The 15,622-nt window shown below is 55.3% G+C and overlaps 9 protein-coding genes across 9 annotated transcripts; 4 read left to right on the top strand and 5 right to left on the bottom strand.

The window, feature by feature from the left end:
- Positions 1 to 497: 497 nt before the first annotated feature.
- Positions 498 to 1,113, bottom strand: J4E85_001118 (uncharacterized protein; the record flags this gene model as incomplete). Its single annotated transcript, XM_051465406.1, has 2 exons — positions 498 to 674; positions 1,084 to 1,113. The coding sequence occupies 2 exons, from the start codon at positions 1,111 to 1,113 to the stop codon at positions 498 to 500; spliced, it is 207 nt and encodes a 68-aa protein (XP_051329963.1).
- Positions 1,114 to 1,469: 356 nt separating this feature from the next.
- Positions 1,470 to 2,574, top strand: J4E85_001119 (uncharacterized protein; the record flags this gene model as incomplete). Its single annotated transcript, XM_051465407.1, has 3 exons — positions 1,470 to 2,256; positions 2,312 to 2,417; positions 2,472 to 2,574. 3 exons carry the CDS (start codon positions 1,470 to 1,472, stop codon positions 2,572 to 2,574), a joined length of 996 nt encoding a protein of 331 aa, XP_051329964.1.
- A 17-nt stretch (positions 2,575 to 2,591) lies between these two features.
- Positions 2,592 to 4,372, bottom strand: J4E85_001120 (uncharacterized protein; the record flags this gene model as incomplete). Its single annotated transcript, XM_051465408.1, has 3 exons — positions 2,592 to 2,754; positions 2,843 to 3,965; positions 4,015 to 4,372. The coding sequence occupies 3 exons, from the start codon at positions 4,370 to 4,372 to the stop codon at positions 2,592 to 2,594; spliced, it is 1,644 nt and encodes a 547-aa protein (XP_051329965.1).
- Positions 4,373 to 4,579: 207 nt separating this feature from the next.
- Positions 4,580 to 5,466, top strand: J4E85_001121 (uncharacterized protein; the record flags this gene model as incomplete). The annotated part of the gene is made up of 2 exons (XM_051465409.1): positions 4,580 to 4,901; positions 4,952 to 5,466. The coding sequence occupies 2 exons, from the start codon at positions 4,580 to 4,582 to the stop codon at positions 5,464 to 5,466; spliced, it is 837 nt and encodes a 278-aa protein (XP_051329966.1).
- A 440-nt stretch (positions 5,467 to 5,906) lies between these two features.
- RAC1 (Rho GTPase protein rac1) lies at positions 5,907 to 6,699 on the top strand (the record flags this gene model as incomplete). Its single annotated transcript, XM_051465410.1, has 5 exons — positions 5,907 to 5,969; positions 6,019 to 6,077; positions 6,123 to 6,303; positions 6,354 to 6,586; positions 6,633 to 6,699. The coding sequence occupies 5 exons, from the start codon at positions 5,907 to 5,909 to the stop codon at positions 6,697 to 6,699; spliced, it is 603 nt and encodes a 200-aa protein (XP_051329967.1).
- A 2,208-nt stretch (positions 6,700 to 8,907) lies between these two features.
- Positions 8,908 to 10,818, bottom strand: J4E85_001123 (uncharacterized protein; the record flags this gene model as incomplete). The annotated part of the gene is made up of 3 exons (XM_051465411.1): positions 8,908 to 9,893; positions 9,950 to 10,588; positions 10,635 to 10,818. The coding sequence occupies 3 exons, from the start codon at positions 10,816 to 10,818 to the stop codon at positions 8,908 to 8,910; spliced, it is 1,809 nt and encodes a 602-aa protein (XP_051329968.1).
- A 381-nt stretch (positions 10,819 to 11,199) lies between these two features.
- J4E85_001124 (uncharacterized protein) lies at positions 11,200 to 11,644 on the bottom strand (the record flags this gene model as incomplete). Its single annotated transcript, XM_051465412.1, has 3 exons — positions 11,200 to 11,262; positions 11,312 to 11,483; positions 11,538 to 11,644. The coding sequence occupies 3 exons, from the start codon at positions 11,642 to 11,644 to the stop codon at positions 11,200 to 11,202; spliced, it is 342 nt and encodes a 113-aa protein (XP_051329969.1).
- A 217-nt stretch (positions 11,645 to 11,861) lies between these two features.
- On the top strand, positions 11,862 to 13,866 carry J4E85_001125 (uncharacterized protein; the record flags this gene model as incomplete). The annotated part of the gene is made up of 3 exons (XM_051465413.1): positions 11,862 to 12,015; positions 12,065 to 12,419; positions 12,468 to 13,866. The coding sequence occupies 3 exons, from the start codon at positions 11,862 to 11,864 to the stop codon at positions 13,864 to 13,866; spliced, it is 1,908 nt and encodes a 635-aa protein (XP_051329970.1).
- Positions 13,867 to 14,468: 602 nt separating this feature from the next.
- Positions 14,469 to 15,054, bottom strand: J4E85_001126 (uncharacterized protein; the record flags this gene model as incomplete). The annotated part of the gene is made up of 3 exons (XM_051465414.1): positions 14,469 to 14,758; positions 14,878 to 14,888; positions 14,942 to 15,054. The coding sequence occupies 3 exons, from the start codon at positions 15,052 to 15,054 to the stop codon at positions 14,469 to 14,471; spliced, it is 414 nt and encodes a 137-aa protein (XP_051329971.1).
- Positions 15,055 to 15,622: the final 568 nt, after the last annotated feature.

Raw genomic sequence — 15,622 nt, forward strand, 5'->3', positions numbered from 1 at the left:
ACAAGCAACAAAGGTGGCACAGCTCGCACCACTATCTTGATCTGGCAAAGTTTTCATGATCGAGAAAGAAATCGTCTCAAGTCTAGTGAGCCTTCCCCTACCAGCACACACGGGAATAAAACGACCAGATTATTGTGCTACTGCGGCTGACCACCAATAGAGCGGAGATGAACGATCGCACGATATATGCCCATCTGGAGCTACTTTTGTCTCCAGTCGGCAAAATCAATACCATGAGTAAATATAGAGTTGCGACAACGCGTAATGCTACTGATTAGTCTAAAGTACGCGCAACAATCTGCAGCCGACCCAAGTCACGATGTCGAATGCGCGCAACCCAGTGCTCGTGCACAATTTTCCCCAAAACCCCCACAAGCAGCACCTGACTCGTCTCTACATTTTTTTAATCTGCTTCCTCACCCTCCCAATTTCGATCTCTTGGGCCCGTAGATCTCTCACAACGGTGGCTAATTGGGGGATTGGGCCTTCGACTGCACCTACAAATGTCGATTGCGCAGTACGTAGTGCGGGCGGAACAAGGATACCAAACCATCTGAGAGGATCTGTAGGCTTTCCGACAGATCCGGTTTCTTCTTGGTTGTCCCTTGATCCTTGGGCGGGTTCGTCATCCAAATCGGAAGTAGGGCCTGTTTCTCCTTCTCTAGCTTCTGAACCTGTGGAAGGGAGGCCCGGTCCTTGGACTTCGTTCGCTTGTTCTGTTGATCTCATGTGGTTGTCAAGGCTCGCGTCCTGGCGAGTGGTAGCGGAAGATTTGATGGAAAAATGGGGTCGATCGTTCTTCTTGGTACATCCGTGTTCGGAGACATGGCTGTAGTCTGTCAACAGAGCACATAAGGTAGATAGACATTCCAGAGGATCGTTGTAGCACCCCTGGTAGCTATGAAATCTCGAAGGAAACTGTAGAACTCACACCTTGCGTACACTCTGCATACGTTCGTCATAGCAGTCCTGTCCGTACCGGATCGCAGAGGAGGAATTGTAAAAGTTTGCTTGAGCAAGCGACATGTAACCCTTGTTGGCATCAACACCACGTGCCATTAACCAAACGTAAACATTGCTTACCGAGGACAGCTCTGCGGAAAGCTGCTGCATAATGTCGTGATATTCATGCAGTGTATGCAAATAGTGTTCAAGTCGAGTATCCAAAACATCAAGAAGCGCATCTTTGTCCCGCCTCGCAGCCATCTCTGCTCGATCCATTGGTGGGTCCTGTGCATCCGCCATGATGTTGCAGTCTTGCATGGATGGGAGTGAAAAAAGAGTGATGTAAGAGGAGCAGTGCGATGGGAGGTCCACGGGTCGAGATCAGCCCAGAGCCAGGCTTAGGTTGGCGGGTGCTAAGACGCGGGAACCATACCGCATCGGCGTCTAGCAGCCGGGTAGCTCGCAGCCCGCATATCCGACACGACTGAGCCATTCCCAACTTTCCATCCACCCAACCACCCGCCATGTCGAAACCAAATCCATTCCTCAAGCTTTTCCGGCGATACTACTCACAGCCCGCATCGGCATTCTTCCGCACCGCCCACGCCCGTCCCCCACCCACGCGACCCCAATGTCCGCACACACGCATCCTCTTCCTCCGCTCACAAAGTCGCCGAGTGGGCGGCGGCCCCGGCCTGGACCCAAGTTTCGTCTCGATTCTCGACCGGCCGGCGAAGATGGCGCGAGTAGGAAAACAACATGGGCCCGGCCTAATCATCCTCGCGATAATCCCCGTCACAGCCTTCATACTAGGATGCTGGCAAGTGCAGCGTCTGGGCTGGAAAACCGAATTAGTCGCCCGCTTTGAAGATAGATTGACCTTCCCGCCTCTCGAACTCCCGCTGCGAATCGACCCGGCTGCAATTCAGGATTTTGACTATCGCAGGGTCTATGCGAGGGGCGTGTTGAGACATGATCAGGAAATGTTGATTGGGCCGCGGATTTTGGATGGCGAAGAGGGGTACACGGTTGTTACGCCGCTCGAACGGCGGGATGCGCGCGGCAATGTGCATAAGATATTGGCGTGTAGGGGGTGGATCAAGAAGGACGCTGCGCCGCAGTGGTTTCGCAAGAAGAATGGGGCGTTGCCTGAGGGTGAGGTTACGATTGAGGGCTTGTTGAGGATACCGCCCAAGGGCAACATGTTTACGCCGAAAAACGAGCCGGAAAAGGGAAAGTGGTTCTTTCCCAGTGTCGAGGAGATGGCCGAGTATAGCGGGAGTCAGGCTGTGTGGGTGGAGGAGACGATGAGTAAGTAATCTATCTTTCTTCGATGATGTGATTGGGGTATCTAACTATGACACAGCGCCTGATTTGCTCACAAATTATGAACGTGAACCCAAGGGCGTACCGATTGGTAGGGCGCCCACCGTGAACCTACGAAACAACCACACGCAGTACATCTTCACATGGTACGGTTCGCCGCCTCGCTCTTTTCCTGCAAGCAATCATCTAACTCCAAGTAGGTACGCGCTCAGTTTCGCGACCTCAGTCATGTTTTGGATGGTCGTCAAGAAGCCCATGTCGGGCACCCAACGGAGAGTACGCCACAGCGTTGATTGGTCGTGAGACATTACCGTGCCTTTTCAGTCGTCATCTTCGTCTTCCTCACGGACAGCATTCAATCGTTTCCGTTTATATCTCTTCAACTTGGCCGGACGCTCCATACGCAGCTGCTGAAGTAACTCCCTAGGAAGCATCCTTTGCGCCAGAGAAAACGAGGTACAGGTACCGGTGGTCTTGCGAGTCCTGCTTGAAAGTCAGTGTACCGAACGTATACGTCTGCTATAAGTCTGCACGCCATGTACGCCAAGCAGAGTCGAGTAGAGCAGCATACCTCTTCATAAGCGCGATGACATCGCTTTCTTCAATCGTCGTTCGTCCACCGTGCTGTGCATATGCTGCGAGATCTATGCTAATCTGCTCGAAGAAGTCGTTGGTCGTGCGTACGAGTGCGTCGAGTGTTTCCGTATTGAGTTGGGTCTTGCCTCCCTGCGACTTCAAGAAGCTCAAAGTGAGCTTCTTGACAGGCGCGGCTGGAAACGAGGGGAAGCCGATACCGTGTTCGGATACCATGTATTCTTTCGGTTTGCGAACACTCTTCATCTGGGCTACATGTGTTTGCTTGGGCGACTTGGCCTGCAGGCTTCGATCAATTGCAGATTCTTCTTCTCGATAGGCGACTAGTTCCGCGTCGTTGTCTGCAGGGGGATCTGATGCCCAACCTAACATGCCGGCGGTTACTGTTTGGTCTTTGCCGTCGAAAGCAGCAGCTATTCCGTCCTTGTCGTCGCTGTTGAGTGAGTCGTAATCATCGGACTGGCGCAGAAGCTCGTCATCCGGGTCTTGTTGGTCTTCTTCCCGCTCGTCTTGGAATGCTTGTACGTCTTCTTGGGCTGGCACACGCATGCGCTCCGGTATCATAAAGCGGAAGGTAGGCTCTTCTAAATCGTCCTCTGCCTCTCCAAATACGCCCAAATCCTCCTCACTCGGCCTTGCGTCTCTTCGCCCGGTCAGTGCTTGTACTGTGGTTTCCTCTCCATCTAGAGCTTCGTCGATTGCAGGATCAAAGAGGCCATCTGCGCGCGTGTTGATGAAGGTGCCATCGACCTCGTACTCCTCCTGGACCGCCCCGAGCTCGCTTAGGTCGCCGAATCGCTCACTCTGCCTTCCCGTGAACATGAAGCGTGGATCCTCACTGATGGCTCGCCGTCCAAACTCGAGTGATTGTACAGTCCCGCCATCGACGTCGTCTGGTAGGTCTGGTAGGAGAGACTGCCGTGGTGGGGCACTGTGGAAACTATCGTCGTCGTCGTACATGTTCTCCAGGGGCATTGAAAGACGGGGCGCAGGCATGGCAGGGCCGTCTTCGACGTCTGGAAGGTCGAGGGCGGAATGGCGCGTTCGCCGAGGTAGGGCTTGTGGGGAGGGCTCGGCCGGGCGCGGTTCACGAGCGAGGGCTGCGTGGACAGTTAGCTAGGTCAGAGATGGCGGCTGCAAGAGCCGTACCTCTGCTAAGATGGCGCAGTATGTCCCGCGGTGTCTCCCTCTGTACGCGGCCGCTTCGTCTCCGGGTGTTTCCTGGCGTCCTTGCCGCATTGGCTCGCTCTCTCAGGGCTCGTATCGCGTGGGGAGTAGTGGGTGCAATCCTGCGCGAAGGAAGAGGGCGAGCTGCCGGTCCGCCCCGCGGTGTCGCGCCCGATGCTGGTGTGCGAAGAGCTGGCGTCCGTCTGCTTGCTGGAGTAGGGCCCACACTAGTGGCCTGGTGGGAGGGTGTCGTGGGCTCCATGGACGCGTCGTTGTCGGGTGTCGGCTGCAAGTCGCGCCGCAGGGGAAGGCGCTGCGTTTTGCGCGCAGACTCGGCCATGGCAAGAGAGGCATGCGAGAGGCGAGGTGGGTGCCCAGGCGGGTGTTGATGGGCGTCAGGGAAACGCGTCGCTTACCAAGGTAGCGCGACTTCCCCGGCGTGCATCTGCGCTAGCCGCTTATCGATAGCAGCTGAAGCTCGATGCGCTGCAACTTTTTCCGTCGCGAACTCAGGTGTCGCGCCGTCACACAAAACACTAGTCTCACCATGTCCGACTCGGAATCAGAGGGAGGCGTGCCCCTGATGGAAGCCCAGTTCGATCTTGACGCGTCGTCGAAGAAAAGGAAACGGCAAGCCGAGCCCGAAGCCAGCAAGGACGGCAAAAAAGCAGCCAAGAAGGCCAAACGCAAAGAGAAGAAGAAGCAGAAAGCAAAGGCGATTTCTGAAGACGATCTGGACCAAGGGCTGGGAGTCAATCACGCTTTCGAGCGCATGGATGGTCAGCTTGTTGCCGACTATGTCAACGCACGAACACGGCTTTACGGGAAGGATTTGAGCAGTGTCGAGCTCGAGGACTTGTGGATTTCTGGTCAGTGTTTGAGCGCCCGAGACATGTCGTGAAATGCTGACGTCAAGCAGCGCGGACGGTGCAGGACAGCAGCAGCTGGACGGAGCCGCGAACTACAGACAAGCTGCCTGCCTTCCTCAAGAAGCAGGCAGGGACGCTGGAGGCGACGCCATGCAAGCCGCCCGGCGCTCCCCACACGCTTGTAGTGACGGGCTCTGGGATGCGAGCGGCAGACGTCTGCCGATGTCTCAAGTCTGGGCTACCTACCCAGGGAGTCGAGAAGCCCAGCGTGGCCAAGCTGTTTGCAAAGCACCTGAAGCTCGCAGACCAGGTCGCGCATTTGAGCAAGAGCAGAATCGACTACGGGGTTGGGACACCGGATCGGTTGATGGCGCTCTTGCAAGAGGGAGCCTTGTCGACGGCCAACTTGAAACGAGTCGTGGTGGACGTGTCGTACATTGACGGGAAGAAGCGCGGCATTCTCGACATGAGAGAGTTGCACGAGGCCGTGGTCAGGCTGGTGGTGTGCAAGCAGCTGGTGGGCGAGGACAGGCAAGGCGGCGAGGGACTGTTTGTGTGGTATTGAAGCATGTAGGCGTAGCACGAGCCCGTAGCTAGCTAGCACGGCGGATGGCAGGCGTGAGCAGCGTGTTGCACAAGGGTTTCAAGAGGGTACGCGCTCGTCGAGCTTGGTCGCTCCAGCTCCAGCTCGCTTCGTGACCCGCCGCCTGCCAAGCGATAAAACGCCCCCCTACGCTGCAGATAGCTCCCGCGCCTTCACAGAAGCTACCTGCTACCCGCATCGTGCTGCGCAGTCTCGCCGGTGCGTCCTCTACCTCCCACGCGCCGCCTCGCTGCATCTGCATCGTGCCCTGCCCTGTCCTGCCCTGCCTGCCTGCCTGCCTGCCGCCCTGCCTGCCCTGCCCTGCCCTGCGCCCGACTCGATCCGCTCCACCCTCGCCGCCCCGTTGCTCCGCCGAACCGGGTCCGCCAAAGCCACGCTCCCCGGGCGACACCTCGCGCACCATGGCTGCTCCCGCGACGCAATCGCTCAAGTGCGTCGTGACCGGCGACGGCGCTGTAGGCAAGGTGAGCCTCGCCGCCCCCGCGACAGCCGCGCAGCCTGCTAACCGCGCAGACATGTCTCCTCATCTCGTACACGACCAACGCCTTCCCGGGCGAGTACATCCCCACCGTGTACGCCCGCCCCTCGCTGCACCACGCGTGAGCTAACTCGCCCAGCTTCGACAACTACTCGGCAAATGTCATGGTCGACGGCAAGCCCATAAGCCTGGGGCTGTGGGACACGGCCGGCCAGGAGGACTACGACCGACTGCGCCCGCTCTCGTACCCCCAGACGGACGTGTTCCTCATCTGCTTCTCCATCGTCAGCCCCCCGTCGTTTGACAACGTCAAGGCAAAGGTACCAAGCCGCCCGCCACGCCGCGTGCGCACCCGCTAACCCCCTGCCAGTGGTACCCTGAGATAGATCACCACGCGCCCGGCGTTCCCATTATCCTCGTCGGCACCAAGCTCGATCTGAGGGACGATGAGGCGACCAAGGAGTCGTTGAGGCAGAAGAAGATGGCGCCCATCCAGTACGAGCAGGCCGTCATGGTCGCAAAGGAGATCAAGGCGCAGAAGTACCTCGAGTGCTCCGCCCTCACACAGCGCAACCTGAAGAGTGTCTTTGACGAAGCTATTCGGTACGTCCCCATGTGCTCCCTGCATGACTGTCCTAACCTGCCCCAGCGCCGTCCTCAGCCCCCGTCCCCAGCAGTCGGCGACCAAGAACAAGAAGAAGTGCACCATCCTATAAGCCGATACCAGGGCCCAGGGGCCACGGCTTTGGCCTGACTGGGAAAAGACCAACAACTTGGATATGCCACTCACTCCCGACACTGTACACGGTCGGCATCATTGGGAAGCCCAAGCGGAACGGCGGGACCAAGCAGAAGGGGCACATGCTGTGCAGCACCTTCTGGCTTGATGTTTGGATATAGAGCGAGTCTAGCATTGGCTTATTGCAGCATTACCCTTCTTCGGCGTGGAGGTTTCATGGGCTTGGCATTACCGATAGAACTGTTTATTGCATCTTTTCCCTTTGCACATCTCCAACGCCGTGTGAATAAGCCACTGAGTGAAGCGGGCGCTGACGGCCGCCGGCCATGCTCGTGCGTCGTCTGCCCTCGGTACCACGCGCCGAGCAGGTTCCCAGGCTAATCCCCGCGGTAGTGCAGACATGGAGCCACCACCACCACCCACCAACATGTTCCACCAAGGCAGCCTACAGAGCGGAATCGCGCTTGCCATTCAGGAGCAGAAACTCGTTGCCTGCTTCGTTCGAGGTACGTGACGGTGCACTATCGGAATCTGGGTAGCATCGTGGCTGACTAGCTGCGTAGACGACGGCGCCACGAGCCACGAGTGGGAAGGCGAGTGGCTGAAGAGCGGATGGGTACGTTGGGACTCGGCCAGGTTTTCACAACACGCGCTGATGATGCATGTCTAGCTGTCGACTCTGCTCCACCAAAAAGCGGTCGTCCTGCGACTCGAAGCCGGCTCGACCGAAGCCGGTTTTCTGGCTGCCTTCTCCGATGTCTCGAGCGTGCCCACTTTCGTCGTCATCCAGAACGGCCAACTCCAAGTTCAACTCAAGAACGATGCCACGAGAGATGACTTTATCAACTCAATCCGACGCGTCCTGGGAGCGAATCCCATCCCAGCCTCCAACGCAGCACCAACCTCTCCCCCACACGCAAGCACACCAGAACCTACGAATAGTATAGCGAATGCTGCAGCCGAAGACGACCTGTATGGCCTCCCCGAAACCTCACTACCCACCCTCACGTCCAACACACCAGGCAAGCAAAAAGCCACAGGCTCCCAGCACCCCACTCTCCCATCCACATCCGCCACCAAAGCCCAACAAGAAGCCCGCGACGCCCTGCGAAAGAAGAAACGAGAAGATGCCGAAGAGTTAGCCCGTATAAAAGCACGAATAGAAGCCGACAAAGCAGCGCGCAAAGTAGATGCCGAATTGCGCAAAGCAAAACGCGAAAAGGAGAGGAACAAGGGCGCACTACGAGCCCCCGACACATCACAGCCAGTGCCAACGTCCTCGCGAGGCACCAACTCCAAAACCGTCGCTCTCAATGTTCGTTTGTTCGATGGCCGCACCATTCGCTCTACATTCCCTCGCTCCGCCACCCTGCAGACTGACGTGCGGTCCTGGGTTGACACTGAGTTTGGGAAATTGACCCAGGATGACGAGAACATCAACAACAAACAACTGCCTCCTTACTTTTTCCGACATATACTCGCTCCATCGCCCAGTCGTGAGCTCTCTGCCGGCGACGAGGCCGTCGAGTTGGGCGATATTGATCTAGCGCCCAGTGCGACGTTGGTACTGGTGCCAGTAAAGGGTTACTCGGATGCGTATTCCGGGGGCACTGGAGGAGGTATAGCAGGAGCCGCGACGGGCATCGTTGGCGGGGCCTTTGGGCTTCTCACTTCTACTGTTGGCTACGTGGGGAGTACCATCAGCTCCGTTATAGGCTACGGGGCGCAACACGAGCAAGGTGGTGATGGTAGTAGCAGTAACAACCATGGCGGTGGTGGTCGTACCATGGGCAGCAGACCTACCCGGGATCCCAGTCACGATCCTGTGCTGGATCAGGCAACTTCGGGTGGGATGAGGGTAAGAACGCTGGCGGACCAGCGAGCAAGAGATGTACCTCAACAGTTCTATAACGGGAATCAGTTGAGTACTGAACCTAGGCCTGAGGACAACGATAAGCGAGATTGAGGCTGTGGTCTTATTCTCAAGGACATGATGCAAATAAGGTAGATGACCCTAACTCCATCGCCGAGCAGCCAAAAGACGTCTTCCTCGTGCTGACGTGACAAGAGGAGGAGTTCGTGGTGCGTAGGATGGCTGAAAAACAAACGCTTTTGTGTCCTTTCCATCCGGGACTTGCCATCATCCCCTCATCTTCGCTACACGATTAGAGCTGCCATTCGCCATTCAAACAAAAGCCTTTTCTTCATCCACAGACTCCATCAGCCCCGCCGCCTTCAACAGTTCACTATCCACCATGGTCCCTGCAAATGGTACCTGGGGACCCTCAACCTGCGGCTTCCAATCCTCGCGCTTCTCGACCACTTCACCCGCGGCCAGTCCGCCGTGACTCGGCGCCTTGATCTCTAAAGACTCAATCTTCGCCTCCATGCTCTTCACCTTAACTTCCAACTTGACGCGACCCTTGTCTAGCTCTGCAGCATCAGTAGGGCAGGCAGACAAGGCAACTTGTAACTCGGCGAGCCGCTCGCGAGCTTCATCTAGCTCAGCGTGCTCAGACGTCGTCTGCGGCAAGAGATTTTGCAAGTAGAGCCCAGCGTCATTCTCGTGGTCGGAAGATAGTGCAAGAGGATTTTCGGGGCTGGGCTTGGGGGCTTCGGTAAAGATTTGGAGGCCAGGTGGGTTGCGATAGTGGACCGGGTCTTGCGCGACGTCTTGGAAGAAAGAGAGAATGGCATGCTGGGTGGGAGGGTAGGTAAAGATGCATTCACCAACCGAATTGTCGCCGCCCGCGAAGGTAGGGCAGATGACAGCTTGACCCGAGGACCATTCTGTGCTTTCTTCTCCACTAGTAGAGGTTGATGTTGCGGTTGGAGTGGAAGCCCCGGCCGAAGAGGTGACGCTGAGAGCGAGGCTGTGGAAAGCCTTCGTTAGAGCCGAGACTGGGCCTGTAGGAATCGAAGCGTGCCAAGACATGTGCTTGATTGATTGCATGGTTGATGGTGTGTCTGCAGAACAAGGCCCGTTGACTTGTCGATTGTAGTCAGTCGGTAAGTCGACACAGTGCTGGGGGTTGCATGTCAGATCGCTGAATCGCCACTGACGTGTGCGCTGATGCATGAAAGCGCGAATCTGTTCATCTTTGATTTGGGAGTCGTCGATCAAGGAGTGAATGAACGCCATGGCCGTGATACGGGTACCATACTTGCCGACTATAACAATACGTTAGTGTAAACTCCTCAGGTGAAAGCAGGGCCAGGAGACGTACAGTCGTGCGTGAGCAGGTTCAAGATACTCTCCGTTCCGTCTTCAATAGCGATGACGTAGACTTCTGCGTCAGCTGCAACACGATCGGGGTTGCAGATGACTTCGTCAAAGACAGTCTTGACATGTTTCTTGGCATTTTCATGACCTGGAACACGGTTCTCGTTGTCACGGATGCGGACCATGTCGTGGGCGATTGACTTGCGTGGCATGGCGGACCAACTGCGTAGAGTCATGGCCTGGTCGTACTTGTGCGAGTACAGCAGCTGGCCCGCGTTCAAGACAATCAAAGCAGGAGTGGTAGTCTTGTCTTGGAGAACATGACCATCTTTGAAAATCTTCGCGTCCCTTTCAGCGGTGTTGTCAGTGTCCGAGCACTTGACCATCTCCTTGGCAAAGTTGACGACTGAGCCACCGTTGATGCCGAGTTCCCGCTGCAACTGTCTATACGCCAGGATGCCTAGATCTTGCATGGTGTCGTTTACCAGTACAATCAATCGCTTTCGCGTCTTGAGGAGGTCAGGCGGTGGAGCAAGGATAGGTACATGTGGACCATTGGGCTTGGTCATGGCGAAGTCGGGAAGGTGGATGCACTCGAGGCCGAGGTAGGACAGGCGCTTCTCTGCTTCCTTGCGCTGGCAGGCTGTGATGTGTTAGCTGCGAGTGTTTCAATGGAAATTGGAATGTACTTTGCATGGCCTCGCGGCGCACCTCGTTGACGCGCTCATTGTTGGTGGCGTGGTAGACATAGGGCTTCTCGGGGGCGTCGATCATACGGACATGACCTGAGAGGTTGATGAAGAAGCCAAGTTGGTTGAGGTCGGCTGGAAATGATGGATCCGGCTCCAGAGTGTCTTCTATGCGGCGGAACATGCTGACGCAGATGCTTGAGGGCGTCTATGGACCGTAGACAGTGGCGAAGTGAGTTGCTAGAAAACGGCAGCCAGAGCTATTGCGGGAGTAGGGATTGTAGGTGTAATGGCTACGGAAGTCGGCTTTTATCACTGGCGCGGTGGGTAGCCGCTGCCGTCGTTTGTAGCGCGTGGTGAGAGCAAACCGATTAGGAAAGGGTGTCTCGCACGGTGAGAGAGCGAGAGGAGGGCAAAGTAGACAGTGAGATGGGTCAAGCACGAAGATTTCGCACGCAATGTCTCACAGTGTGCGCCCGAAGAGCGGCCATGTGCAAGGCTACATGTGTAGCCAAAAGTAGGTGGGATTGTACATGGAACCAGTCGGGTTCTCGTAGAAGCACAGCTACCAACTTGCCTTCTTCACGCCCGGCAGGTTCCCCGCGAGAGCGTTTACGCGAAATTGATACTGTAGCATCGTCAGCCCTGCGTCGCGCGAAGAGAAGGCCATGGCATACTCGGCCCATTCTGAAGTCGCTGAAGACACCACGGCCCTTGCCGCCCATTATACACCTGTTCTTGATCTGGGTGTAGCGTGTGTAGCAGTGCATCTGCGAGAGCTGGAGCTGAGCCTGCGCGCGGACTCGTTGCGGAAGCGTGGTATTGCGGATCAGGTATCGCAGAGCTTGTCTGTGTCGTCGTCAGTCGTTGCGCCATGGGAGCGTTAGGTGCAGAGGCGCGTGCCGTTCTGGCTCATTCTCCGAGTACACCTTCCGCTTGGTGTGGTCGCGGATATTGCGAATCTTTGCGAAACATCCAATGTCCAGCTTGGCCGCGCGGAATTGAGACATGGTGGCGGTGGGCGGAATGGGTTGGATGTCTGCGCGCACTCGACCAGGTGTTCTGCCGCCCGATGCCCGCTCCCCACCAATCAGCGCAATCCAGCCTCTGACGCTTTCCCTTGCACTATATACTCCAACGCCGCCGAACCGTTCGAGCTCACAGCACTGTTCCTGAACAGTACATGTTGGCAATCTAGTCTGCAGCGCTACCCAACGTCCAGCTGGCATGTTTACCGCACATGATGTGAAGGACATCTTCGCCCTCTTCCCTCCGCAAGACACTTCCGATTTTGTTCCGCGGCTTGCGCTGTCCTCCAGCGGCCATGCTTTCGTTACGCTCCAGTTTGTCCAGGCTCGTTTCAGAAGCCGCGTGACCAAAGGTGAGCGTTCGTAATCTCTCTTGGCTACATTTGCTGAAGCATGCACCAGAGACACAGCGGATACCGGTTTCCACATTGGCCAACGACCTCGACATAGGTCGATTACTTGTCCATCAACTAGTCCACAGCCACCCCAAGCTATGTTTGTTCAGCGCGGACGAGGAAAGCATTATTCCCATAGATGAGCGAGACACGATAGTCACTCGCCTGTCATCTGGGGGACTGGCATCCAAGGCCGAATTCATTGCCCAGCACCGTGTCTCTTCCAAGAGTCTTGACTTCCTCCTGTCCAGTCAGGATTATAACGTCCTGGAAACTAACGGCTACATCTACACTAAGGCCTATGCTCACAAGATCGCGGACATAGTAAAGAGTATGATTCAAAAGACGGTCGATGATGTCCGGTAAGTGCAGGACTTGCCTTAGATGCATCGCATGCTCACTCTGTACAGGACTCTCAATATCAAACCAGCTGATTTGCCTGACAATCCCCCTACATGGTTCATTCTGCATACTCTCGAGCGACTCTTGCAGTCTGAAAATCTTACTTCCAAGGTCAACATCCAGGAAACTGACGTTAGCGTTTTGTGCACACCCAAGCGATATCTAGAATCCGAACGCGATACCACAGTCTACGATCTGCAGTCCGGCGCTCTTGCCTATCTCGATGTGCAAAGATTCGCCTCCGACTTCATCGAACTTTTCCCGTCTTCCCAAGTCGCATTGTCTTACTTCCAGCAACTCTCAGGCATTGAGGTAATAGACTCTTTCGCTGTATCACTGATCTGGATCTCCAGGTTAGAGCAAGATTGCGTACGCATCCTTGAACAAGAAGGTTGTACCCTTGATGTCACCGAAGTGATTGGCTCCCGTCTTCCACCAACTATAAGGGAGCAGGTGGCCGGCCGAGCCAAGAACTCCATTGTCGCTCACTTCTCCGAGACCACTGGAGGGCTGAAGATAGTGCGCGTCGGCACTCTGATACTCACTGAAAGGCGCCGAGACGGAGCACTCGACGAGCTCGCTGGCTACGCAAAAGAAGCTGCAAAGGCACAATGGCAAAGTCTACACGACGATCCAACCCTAGTGGAAGACGTGAAATTCACTCGAGACAAGATCAAAGACATGATTCCTCCCACAGGCCTTGTTCAGCGCCTTCTCCTCCAACAAAAACCAGTTGAGAAGTTATTAGAAGAGCGCTTCTGGTTCCACGTGTCCTCGTTCGAAACACTGAATGAAGAGGACTTTGCCATGTACTGGACAGATCGCATGCTCACCCGATATCGGATATACAGCGCCGGTTTAGTTTCAGTCATGGACCAAAAGGTGCACAGCCAGCTTGCTCAGGTCTTTGCAACTTACGCACACAAGGACCTTATACCCGATACTATTGCCAAAGCACGAGCGCAGGGTCTAGTCCTCAGCCGCAAAACAAGAAAGAATGTTACCAAGCTCTCGAGTGTGCTGGAGTCCACGACGCCTCTGGATAATACATCACTATCTTCAGCTTTGGAGAAATTCAACAAAAAACAAGGTATCAACCATCCATCTACAGATTCGCTGGCTGCTGCCAAGCAATCGATGCTCGACGACATGCTTCGCCGAATCAAGAAACAAAAAGCTTCCGACGGCCCCGTACTCTTCTTAACGCTAGTGATCTTGCTCTTCGCAAAGCAGTACGATGGTGTCGTATATGCAACGGGAAAGTTCACACCAAAGCTGTTGAAGTTATTGAAAGGCAAGCTGGAGTATGAGCAGTATGAGCAGCTTGAGAGATGGAAGGAAGCTGCCAAGACAAATACCTTGAGCGCGGAGGATAGGGAGGGTATGGCCAGGATGGCAGCGACGTGAGATCGTTGGTTTCAATGCCTACGACAACTCCAAGATCCCGCTTGTGATCGAATCCGGTACTTTCATTTGGGGGTTACATGCAAATGCTTGTCATGGCCTTTGCGACAGGTTGGCTTGTTCATCTATACCTCAGATAACACTCGGAAGATGGTATACTGGTAGAAACCCGCGCTTACCTAGCATTAGAACACTGTTTGAGTCTTTCACGCGGCATCTATAGCCTCACTTCGTCCGAACCCTCTTTTCAACTGCGCACACTGTTTGCACCAAGCGGATGGTGGTACTGCTCCCATTTGCGGCTGCGGTTTTATCGAACGGCACATCTGATGTTGTTCTTCTCTTGTGCTTGCTTCTTCACTAATCCACATGTTATCATTCGTCATGATTGAGAACTAAGTAGCGAGTATTGAACAACCACCGGCAGATGGACAATAGTCACAAATCATGTACGACTTGATGCACGTCGTGAAGTTGCCATGAGAAGTCGTACCTTAGCTTTCATGCGCAAGACTACCTGCCTTGCATGTCCCAGAAGCACCGCCTAATGCAACACCCAGCATCTGTGTGTGTCTCTCTCCCTTTGTTTACCTATCCTCGCTTCCCTATACATCCTTCATGAGTTCCTCGAGCTCATCATCATCGTCCCAGTTCCCTCCCCTCCTGTTGACAACAATCTTCTGCTCTTCCTTCTCCTGTTGCTCTGCTACAGCCCCCAGTATCTCTTTGAGCTGATCTTCTGTAACCTTCTGTCGTAATTGGCCAGTCCGCGCAAGCATTATAAGCCTGTTCTCGATGTCGGTTGCGCGCGATTCCTTGACAAGGCGGATACGCCCTAGACGGTCGGCTGCTTCGGGGAGAAGGATTTGTGAGAGAATGGAGGAACGCTGGTCGGCTGATGGGAAGGGTTAGCCCGTGGTTGCTAGTGGACGGCGGGGTTTGGACGAGTGGGCGAAGGGGGAGTGTGTGGTCAAGTGATGCATGTCTGCGCCAGGAGAGATTCTGAAAACGTACCCTCTTGCTGCCTGTAACTCTGCCTTAGTAAGAAACCTTGATCTTCGTGTATAATTGTATTTACTTTCGCGAATCTTGCTCGGCGCCTTCGCCTCCTTGTCCTCCGCTTCCCCCGCCCTGTTGTTGTAACTGCTGCAGGCGCGCGCGTCTTATCTGCTCGAGATCTTCGTCGGACATTTCGGTATTATGTAGAGTATCTGAGGGCTCGACGCGAAAGGTTGTTAGAGTAACGGCCTCTGCGGCGCAAGTACTGGTCGAGCAAAAGTGTGTTTATGCGGGGAAGTTCGCGGGTTGCTAGGGCACGGTCCCAATCGCACACCCCCCACTCCCTAGGTAGCTTGTCAGACACCTCAACCAAGAGGAGAATGCGATCTTGACTAAGACTGGGGCCTGGTCTTAGTTTGGGCTGGTCATTGAAGGCGCGCTCTGGTATGCGGGATGATTGAGATAGCATTGAGCTGCTTCGCTGGAGTGTTGCCCGGCTGGTGTGTCGCCGACGCCCCAAAGATGCTCAGGGTGACGATAAAGCTGCAGCCGTCATCTCACGATGCTTTCTTTACATGTCGATCTTGGATATATCTACGGATGCTCTAATTGCTATACTCCAGGGTGTGATTAGGAAGACTGAGAGGTGGAACTGACGAAGCTGGCTCAATGTATCGCTGCATTACGAAATTGACGACGGAGATGGACACGCAGTTGGCGTCATCGGCCATCGCGTCGGACATACTTTTAGTACCAGCTG

This window comes from Alternaria conjuncta (genome assembly GCF_024043145.1).
Source record: "Alternaria conjuncta strain BMP 0040 chromosome Unknown scaffold_2, whole genome shotgun sequence".
Classification (NCBI taxonomy): Eukaryota; Fungi; Ascomycota; class Dothideomycetes; order Pleosporales; family Pleosporaceae; genus Alternaria; species Alternaria conjuncta.